Consider the following 10,307-nt stretch of genomic DNA (forward strand, 5'->3'; position numbering starts at 1 on the left):
TCCTGTCAAGGTGGAGTGCTTATAAGCTAATTGTATATATTAATATCTTCCTCACATGTTTTCACACATGTAACATGATATGACGTCTAGAGGCATAACGATACATATTTTCAGATGTTTCATATTGAAAGTAAAATAGAGGATTTTTTCTTTATGTTTACTAGATAATCAAATACAAAAAGTGTACAAAAGTGTTTCCACAGCAAGGGAGATCCAGACATGAAGGGCACCTCCACAAACGTGAGAAGTGTGCATTACCACCAAATTGACTTTTCTTTGGCGCTTAAGATACATATTTTACATTTCGTATTTGTTGTGAATAAATAATATTCAGACTATTTCATTGAAACGGTATCCTTTCCCGAGGCTGATGATCGCTTGTGGACTAGACGGAAGTTCATAAATTAAACCATCAATCACTACGTTTACATGCACTAAATTAGTCTGATTTCTCAAATAGATATTTTTTTTTGTATTTACACACCTACGTGTGAAGTCCAAGTGTCCATGCACACTCTCTTATCGGATGTGATTATTGGTCATACGCCATGTGCCTCCCCAAACGAGCCATCTGCGGATCCTTACAAGTTGTTTTAACTAATGTCTGCTGTAATATTGGCACACAGGGGCACCGCTAGGGATTTTGGGCCCCATGAAAAGAATCTTTACAGGGCCCCCTGTATTATAATTTCATCATCATTAGGGGCCTCTCTGGGCCCCCCTCCATCACGGGCCCCTAGAATCCGTCTCCTTTACACCACCTTTTCGGCGCCCCTGTTGGCACAGATTACAAATATTACATCTCTAATGTCTATATTGATGTTAAATAGCAGACAGCATCAAGAAAAGATCTTGGCATTACGCTACTAGCAAGAATGTATCGGAGTGGATGCAGGTCTGAAGCACAGAAAGACTGGCGGCAGAGTTTTCATTTTTTCTTAGTGGCAATCTTGCAGGATCACTGGACAGCCCTCTGACAAGTCAATTACTGCCCTCATGTGGATTATATGTTCAATGTATGCATCTGATCTAATATGTCAGGCTTTTTAGGAAAAAAACTCTCACAAACCTATATATCACTTATGATATGTTTGCCGTTGTAGTGAATTATTAAAGTTGGTTACCGTATTTACTTGAATTAGCGCCGGGGCAGTAATTAATTTAAAACCTCTTCTCACTCCGCCGCTTACCAAAGGCATGCGGTAAATTTAAGTATGCACTTATAAATTTGAGTGTGATGTAAGGATACCATTGTGACATCGCTTAATGCCGCCATAAAATTTAAAGCACAATGAATCACTCCGGTGTTGTGCCGGATAATGCACCCCCGCCGTAGAATCCACCCCCTGACGGGAGTGTTATATCAACTAAAGCCCACACTTAAAGTTTCCACGTGCAAGATTGAATCTATTTAAAAAAGTTATTTAATAAGAAGCCAAAAAGAGCAAAAATTACTGAAATATGAAATCCGTGCTGCAGTCGCTGCTGGGCCACAACATTAGGTACACCTGCAGACTGCAGCATCTACTCCAAACTTTCGAGCAGTTCCCTCCTTAGTGTTCTTTTTAGCAAATTCAATAGCTTGGACCTTAAATCCTACCGAATAGCTCTTAATCTTCTTCCCTTTATGCGATTTCAAATTATTGAAATCAGCCTCCTCCATTTTGAAAATGATGACAGGTGAAGTGTCACTCGTGATGTCACGAGTTTGACCCGGCGGTAATTCTAGACATGCGCTAATAAAATTGATATTTTGCGAAACGAGTTTGACCCGGCGGTAATTCTGACCCGGCGGTAATTCCAAGCATGCGCTAATTATTTTGCGAAACGAGTTTGACCCGGCGGTAATTCTAGGCAGGCGCATACTATATACCCGGCGGCAATTCAAGGAAATACGGTATTATGGATCAAAAGTCCCACAAAAAACTAACAATTCTGACGTCACGTCTGGCTCATTGACTAGGCGAGGCTTGAAAGTTGGTCAAGCGAGCGTTTGTTGTCAAGGCGTTCTGGATGTCATTTTGCCTTTCCGGAAGAAAAATGCCCTATTCTTGCGTTGTTTTAGGCTGTTGGAACTGTTCAAATCGCGAAAAATATTAAATTTCTTCAGAGTTCCTGGAGAGGAAATGAAGAAGGGCAAAAGAGCGCAAGATTTTACAAAACGACAACAAGACACTCACGAGTATGCAGTAAACACCTCATCAAAGGTTTGTTTGATATATTTTTATAGTTTAGGATTTCCCATATAAGTATTATCTTGATATTATTTGTATTTTATCTTGTTTCAGAGTTCTTAAAACACATTTTTGCTGCGAGTGTTCCGTAAACCACCAACTCGGCGAGTCTAAATAAAACGAAGCAAATGTGAGCAAAACCTAAACGAGTTGAGCTTTTACCAAAGGCAGCAATCATACGCTAAATGATGCTTTCAGCACATAAACAACGTTGAGAGCTACAGTTATATTTTTATAAGGAAGGGAGAAACCACACTTGTAACGGCGTGTGCAACAACAACAAGGTAAAATGGACAAAGCCAACCCGCTGTGATCACTTCTCCTTCTTCTTTCACAACCAGCCAGGTCATCGGTAGTGTCACCGATTATCTTTATGAGTGGTTAAAGGTGCTGTTTGCAACTTCCTCACAGTAACATTTTTCAAAGCAAAAAAATATAACAAGAACACCACTGGCTAGCTTATGTTACCATTACTGGTTGACCAAAACACATTTGTTTGACTATTGTCTATGTTTTTCACAATTACAAAGTTTGTTAAATAACATTTTAAATTTTTAACTGGCCCGAATAAAATGGTAGGTGTTTAGAGTGGTCACTCACCCGGTCTCTTCAACACATGCATGCGCTGCCTGCGTGTACATCCAAAAACAGTCCAAGAAAAGCAATAAACAATTTGCAGTCATGCTGTTGTTATGATAGAATATACATTCAATGACAGCTAACGTTAACCATCCAAATTAAAGTTAAAGTTAAATCCCAACAGTGGGGTGAAATTATTCTGTGCATTTGACCCATCCCCATGTTATAAATAAATGATAAATGGGTTATACTTGTATAGCGCTTTTCTACCTTCAAGGTACTCAAAGCGCTTTGACAGTATTTCCACATTCACCCATTCACACACACATTCACACACTGATGGCGGGAGCTGCCATGCAGGGCGCTAACCAGCAGTCATCAGGAGCAAGGGTGAAGTGTCTTGCCCAAGGACACAACGGACGTGACTAGGATGGTAGAAGGTGGGGATTGAACCCCAGTAACCAGCAACCCTCCGATTGCTGGCACGGCCACTCTACCAACTTCGCCACGCCTCTGGGAGGTCAGGTGAGCAGTGAGCAGTGAGCAGCAGCGGTGGCCGCGCTCGGGAATCATTTTGGTGATTTAACGCCCAATTCCAACCCTTGATGCTGAGTGCCAAGCAGGGAGGTAATGGGTCCCATTTTTATAGTCTTTGGTATGACTCGGCCGGGGTTTGCACTCACGACCTTCCAGTCTTAGGGCGGAGACTCTAACCACAGGGCCAATGAGCAGGTTTTTGCTATTAATTGCTATTATTAGCTAACCACACCCAAAGCTAATGCGCGTGCATGTGTTACATATGTACGTAGTTATGTCATATCGTGCGAGAAGCCGTAAGAGGGCGGGATATACTGTTTAAAATACATTGGAAAGCTGGCGGCCTATAGGCATTTGTGTAAATATTGCAAACATTCCCTTTACCATAATGGGTAGACGAAATCATTGAATCAAGGTTATCGAGTGCTACTAGCAGAATGTACCACAAGTAAAATTCAATCATGTAATGCAACTTTAACCGAGCAAAAACAATGCATGATTTATCCGGGAGAGTCTTGATACCAATTTCCTTGACCGGGCCACACTCAAAGAAGTTGTAGCCCTCCATGCTTTTCCAAGTTTTCATCTGTTTAGTCGGGTGAAATGACATTTGGAGCACAAGGCAGTTGGACATTTCTGGGAACGTGACTGACGGTTAATCCTTGAGATCACTCAACAAATATAGGGATCGGTTACTCTGCATCATTTGATTTTTTGCTCGTATCTGCTTTAAGCGGTAAGATCTAGGCCCCTTGCGTACTCAGATAGTTGACACACAGTAGCCATGTTGGTTTAGGTGACCACTACCTTGCAAACGTGTCAGAAAAAGTAATGTGACTAACACAATTATTGAGACTGTTATTATAAAATAGTTCTGTAAATGTTTTATTTATTTAGTCAGATTAATCACACTGTGCAATTTTGATTAGTCAAGATTAACCACAGGACATTACTTGCTTGTGTTATTTGAATCAACTTTTTAAAAAAACATGTTGACACATATTAAATTACATTTGGTGTGAATGTTGTCCGTCTATCTCAGGGGTCGGCAACCTTTACCACTCAAAGAGCCATTTTGGCAAGTTTCACAAATCAAAGAAAGTAATGGGAGCCACAAAAAAATGTTTTAAATTTAAAATGAAAAACACCGCATACAAAGCTTAAATGTTTTGTGCTATGTTAACCAGGGGTCTCCGACACACGCACCGGCACGCACTTTCATGTGGAAATTTGATGTTAGTGCAGCCCGCGAGTTTTGAATGAATGGCGCTTGATAGCGTCATACTTGCCAACCCTCTCATTTTTCCCGGGAGACTCCCGAATATCAGAGCGTGATGACACTGCATTTGGCGCCCTCTACAGTCTGCCCTAACAGTGTACCTGCTCGACCACACGTAGAATGCAATTTCAGCTTGCTCACGTAAGTGACAGCAAGGCGTACTAACTCAGCAGCCACACATCTTACACTGACGGTGCCAATACCCAGAATCCCATGCAGCCCTAACTCTTCCGCTCAACCAACGCACGGAGGGGGGGTTGATGTGTGGGGGGATTTGGTGGTAGCGGGGGTGTATAATGTAGACCGGAAGAGTTAGGGCTGCATGGGATTCTGGGTAATGGTTGTGTTGTGTTTATGTTGTGTTACGGTGGGATGTTCTCCAGAAATGTGTTTTTCATTCTTTTTTGGTGTGGGTTCACAGTGTGGCGCATATTTGTAACGTAACAATGTTAAAGTTGTTTGATACGGCTACCGTCAGTGTAAGCTGTGTGGCTGATGAGTAAGTATGCTTTGCTGTCTCCTGTGTGTGCAAGTAATAACAACATGCAACATGCGGCTGGACTGGCACGCTGTATGTAAATGCTATAGAGGACAATTACTGCAGTGCAATTAGGGCATGCCCTTTATTTAGTAATTATAGTGTAAATAGGATTATTTTTTCCCTGGGAGTAATCTATGAGAGACACTGAGATCCATAAGTCTCCTGGGAGAATCGGGGGGGTCGGCATGTATGTAGCTGAGCCGCATCAGAGTGGTCAAGGAGCCGCATGCGGCTCCGGAGCCGCGGGTTGCCGACCCCTGGTCTATCTGTATTGGCCCTGCGATGAGGTGGCGACTTGTCCAGGGTGTACCCCGCCTACCGCCCGAATGCAGCTGGAATAGGCTCCAGCACCCCCCGCATTAAATGTTTTACTTGAATCCACTGCATGTATTTGCTCAAAACTTGATAACAGTTTTGTCTAAAGTCCTGCTGGGCTGTATTTTGGAGCAACATTTTCCATCCCACCAGTCAGAGTCTCTTCTCGTATCTTTGCACTGACGTATACGTTTACCTGATGACTGACCATATAACAACCATCAGGTAACTATCTGCGGTTAAGCTAAAGGAGCATGTATGAATACTTAGTGTGGTTAATCTGTGTTTATACATGATTAATGCGTTCATTTTTGTGATTAATTGTATACGTTTATGTGTTAATTTTGACAGCCGTAATTTAAAGTAAAATCACTGCATTATTTCTTTAATACTGCCTCAAAATATGCATATACGTACAATCATGGACAATTTGTGACCAGATGTATATTTCTATTTCAATAATCGGATAAAATGACCATTTCTGGATTGATGGATAAAATAACCATCCTTATCTTGTTTTGGATGAATTAACAATGCTCTTTTATTTATCATCATTATCACCTATAATGCGATTGACTCACTGTGGTGACCTCTGACAGGCAAAAGTATATATTATATGTTCATATATTTTACAATAAGTTCCACACTTTGGCTGTCTGAACTTAGACATGTTTTGCATAATTATTATTAGAATAACTTGTTATTTTATTGAATTAAGACGTGCGCAAATGAAGCTTGTATATTTATAGCTCTGCTTTCTTCGCAATCATCTATTAAACATGGAACTGCGTAGGTGTGCAGATGTTTCTGGAAATCGGTTCCCATGCAGGCTCTATCTTTGTTTGTGTGAACAACCTCACTGCAGTGTTTCCCAAACCTGCTCGGTATGTTTTGACTCGTACTCTGTCAGCTTGTTTTCTCCACAATGAAACTTAAAAACGTGCCAATTTTGTAGACACCTCCTAAAAATTATAGGGCACCCTTTTAAATGTAATTTCTGTTTGTGCTCTGAAGTGTTTTGACAAGTTTTTTAGGTCAAGGGAAGGTGATGTTTGAGAAGTGCTGACTAATGCAAGAAAACACATGAGATATTAAAATATACAACCTAAACTCAGATATTCCTGTCTTTTATTTTACCATGGTTCTCATGCCGTATAATTGATCTAATTTAATGCCTGAAATCCGTCTTCTTCTGTTTACTGGATTCTGTTGCCCTTCTATTGATCTTTCTTGGCATTTATAGGAAATCAAAGTCACCTACAAGTGGGAACTTAATGGATTTCCTGCACTAAATTTGTATTTATGTACCTCAGATCACTGATATGAAGCTGTTCCTTTTGGGAGGGCGGGTTTTAGATTGAAGTATGGATTGTGGCCTGGTAAAGAAAGACAAAGCACTATTGGGTCTGCTGGCCTTCAGACACACTTGCAATGTCTTGTGTCCTAATGAGCTGGATGGCTGCACATTTTCCAGCCAGAGAGACTATAGAATCAATAAGAAGTTACTTTTCACACTTAGGATGGAATGCCGAGTGGATGAAGGATGTTGACAGATGAATAGATATATCCTTTTGAGATGATTCACTTGCAGCAGTCATAGATTGCAGGACAGGATTGTGTTTTAGGTGAAAGATGAGGGTGCCATTTCTGTCTAATTTATAGAGTTTGTACAGTCATGAAAATGCATGAATTCATTCTACTCGTTCATGTCATCCGAGGATATGAGCCGTCTTTTCAAAGCCATGTTCCAGGAAAGCCAGATTGCAGCAAAAATGTACCTACCGTGAGAACAAGTGTGTTTATCTCTGTGCTTTTGAACTTGATCTGCACTTTAAAAAACTCTTGCTCTCATCTGTGTTTTTGGGACCTATGCAGATCCCAAATACACGAAAACAGGTACCAATAGGCAAGAAAAGTTTGTTTTGCATAATAAGTCCCCTTTAAAACAAATTCATTCAATTGATGCGTTTTGGTGTCTGCTAGCAATTTCTTTACGTTTGTTTTTTCATTTATAAGAAAACATTTTCTTGTATCTGGAACATTCCAGCGCACGCTCTCAGTGAAAGCCAGCATCTCTCAGGGCGCACCTTCAGCATGCTAAAAATCTGGGTTCCATTGTAGATGCACTGCAGGACAGCTTCTAAAATGCCCGGAAAGTTGGGACATAATGCTCGTCTGCATGTTTCAAAACAGAGCAAAATGCCATGAATGTGCAGTAAATGTGTTTCTCGATGGTGAAAGCTGTGTTGTACACCCAAAAAACTCATTAAAATAGGGTGGTCTTTACCAGTTATCAATTGTACATGCAGTTTACATTTCAGATGTAAACCTAATTTTACTTAGGATTCAAGGAACTTTGTTGTCATAGCAGCACACATGAGACACATGAGATGGCACAACATTTAGTACCCGAGCTCCCAGATTTAGCCCAATAAGTACCACAAGAACGTATACATGTACATATTGTGTGAGGATAGGTTTTTGATGGTCCCATTTTGGTCATGGAAAATCTTTGATAAAAAAAAGTCTATGAACCCTGAATACAGACATTGACCCCATAACACGTACCTCAAATCTAAAAGCCGCTATGTTTTTGTCTCTCTTTTTTTAACCCTCCAGATGTGCTGCGGAGAGCCTATGATTTCTTGTCTTCGTGTTAAAATCCGGTGGCAGAGACAACCTACGCCTTCCACTCCTCTTGTTATCAGTGAGCCCAGAGAGAGAGAGATCTAGTTTACAGCTAAATCACAAGCTTCTGTTCTTGGCTCACCCTCCACCATCATTATTCTCCAACATCCTGTCAATCGCCATGGCCTGCTTCCTGGCCTCTGCCTTTTTTCTGGTTCTACACACGTATGCTGGCGTTAGTTTGAACAGCATGGACGTCACCAACAACGAACATGTGACCTCTCAACCTCCGCCGGGCACTAGCAAAAGAGCCCCACACAGCATAATAATCGGGGTGCGCAAGGGAGGCACGAGAGCCCTCCTGGAAATGCTTGACATACACCCGGAGGTTTCTGCTGCTGCAACTGAGGTGCATTTCTTCGACTGGGATGAGAACTACTCTAAAGGTTTAGAGTGGTACCGTGAGTTGATGCCCTACTCGTACCCTGACCAGATCACGGTGGAGAAAACCCCAGGATATTTCACATCAGCTCTTGCACCGGAACGCATATGTGCCATGAACTCATCCATAAAGCTGCTGCTGATTTTACGTGACCCGGCTGAGCGTGTCATCTCCGACTACACCCAGGTCTACTTCAACCGACTGGAGAACCACAAGCCAGTGCAAGCCATCGAAAACCTTCTAGTTCGCAACGGAGCTCTAAATATGCGCTACAAGGCCATTCAGAGGAGCCTATACGACATTCACATGCGGAACTGGTTGCGTCACTTCCCCTTGGAACAGATCCATATCGTCGACGGGGACTTGCTCATTCATGACCCCTTGCCAGAGCTTCAGAAAGTGGAGCACTTCCTCAACCTGCCCCCCAGGATAGTTTCCTCCAACTTTTACTTTAACCAAACCAAAGGCTTTTACTGCATCCGAAGTGACGGTCGAGAGCGATGTCTGCACGAGTCAAAGGGTCGTCCCCACCCTGTTGTCAACAGTACTGTCCTCCAACAACTCCGTTCTTACCTTCAAGAGCATAATAGAACTTTCTTTAGGCTGGTGAAGCGTACGTTCAACTGGCAGTAGGAGTACGGTATGAAAATAGCACCTGAAGTCAAAGTAAGCCCAAAGCACTTTAGACAACTAACATTTAAAGGGTCTTTGAAAAGTTCCTAGCCTTGTCTCCTCCAGTTTCCGAGGACGGATTAACTGCTTTTACAAGATACAGCAGAATAAATGGAATACGATACTTCAACTTTATCATTCTGTTTGTGCCGCAAGCACATAACTGATAAAATGACAGCATAATATGTTTTATGAACTGGTGAACTTCTCTGTCTTGTTTGATATTCTTGTTCTTGGTAATAAATTGTTCTTTTAAATGTTTCTGGCGTGCCAGCGTGGCTCCCTTTCTTTGCAGCTGTCACCTCCCCCATGAGCCTTCTGTTTTAGCATGAGAATGAGGCTTTGATTTGCTGTTGTGGAAAGTAGATATTAATGCAAGGCAATAGTTACCCTGGAGCGCAGGTTTAGTCGTGCAGGAATCACTAATGGTTTTAGACACTGAAGGTAGCCAGTGCCCACAGCTAAATCAGTCAAATCCAAGTCAGCGCGCTTAAATCTCAAAAGCTTATCTTGCATTTTACTGATGCTCAACATTTTACTCAGGTGTTCAAAAAATGTTGAACGGCTGTTCAACATTTTCAAACCTTTGCTTCGTTTTTCCCACATATTCATCACTTTCCAGAAGAAGGCAGATTTCCCTGAAACATCTCTTTTTTATCCCATACACAACATGGGTCATGTTACTTTCATTGATTAGCGTCTAAATATTAGACAAAGCTGCAGCTGCACTGGTAGAAAATATGACCCTAATGCTGATCTCCAAGAATGAGCATGTACAGGTAGTTCTCCCAAAGCCAAAAGTGCATTGATTTTTTACCGAATGGGAACAAATATTTTCATGTACACAACTTTTCATCAGTTGCCTAATCAATTCAGCTTTATTCATCATACTCCGACAAATCTATAGTAATTTTCAAACCATGCAGTATACCTAAATGTACGCCGCACCCACCTAAATTTTGTACATATTTTATGTTGTGCATATATTGGCCGCACATTGGAACATGAAATATTAGCACAGGCGCTTGTGTTCAACAAAAGAGTTATAATTTCCGTTTTTCTTTCGTTTTTTCCGACCTA

General features: G+C 41.5%; 1 protein-coding gene across 1 annotated transcript in view; it reads left to right on the forward strand.

The window, feature by feature from the left end:
• Nucleotides 1–9,459, forward strand: part of LOC133656856 (heparan sulfate glucosamine 3-O-sulfotransferase 1-like) — an 82,813-nt gene extending 73,354 nt beyond the window's left edge. The window contains exon 2 of the mRNA XM_062057716.1: nt 8,105–9,459. Within this exon, the coding sequence (XP_061913700.1) occupies nt 8,295–9,188 (894 nt within the window). The 5' untranslated portion in view covers nt 8,105–8,294 and the 3' untranslated portion in view covers nt 9,189–9,459. The remainder of the gene's footprint in view (nt 1–8,104) is intronic.
• Nucleotides 9,460–10,307: the final 848 nt, after the last annotated feature.

This window comes from Entelurus aequoreus, linkage group LG09, assembly GCF_033978785.1.
Source record: "Entelurus aequoreus isolate RoL-2023_Sb linkage group LG09, RoL_Eaeq_v1.1, whole genome shotgun sequence".
NCBI lineage: Eukaryota > Metazoa > Chordata > Actinopteri > Syngnathiformes > Syngnathidae > Entelurus > Entelurus aequoreus.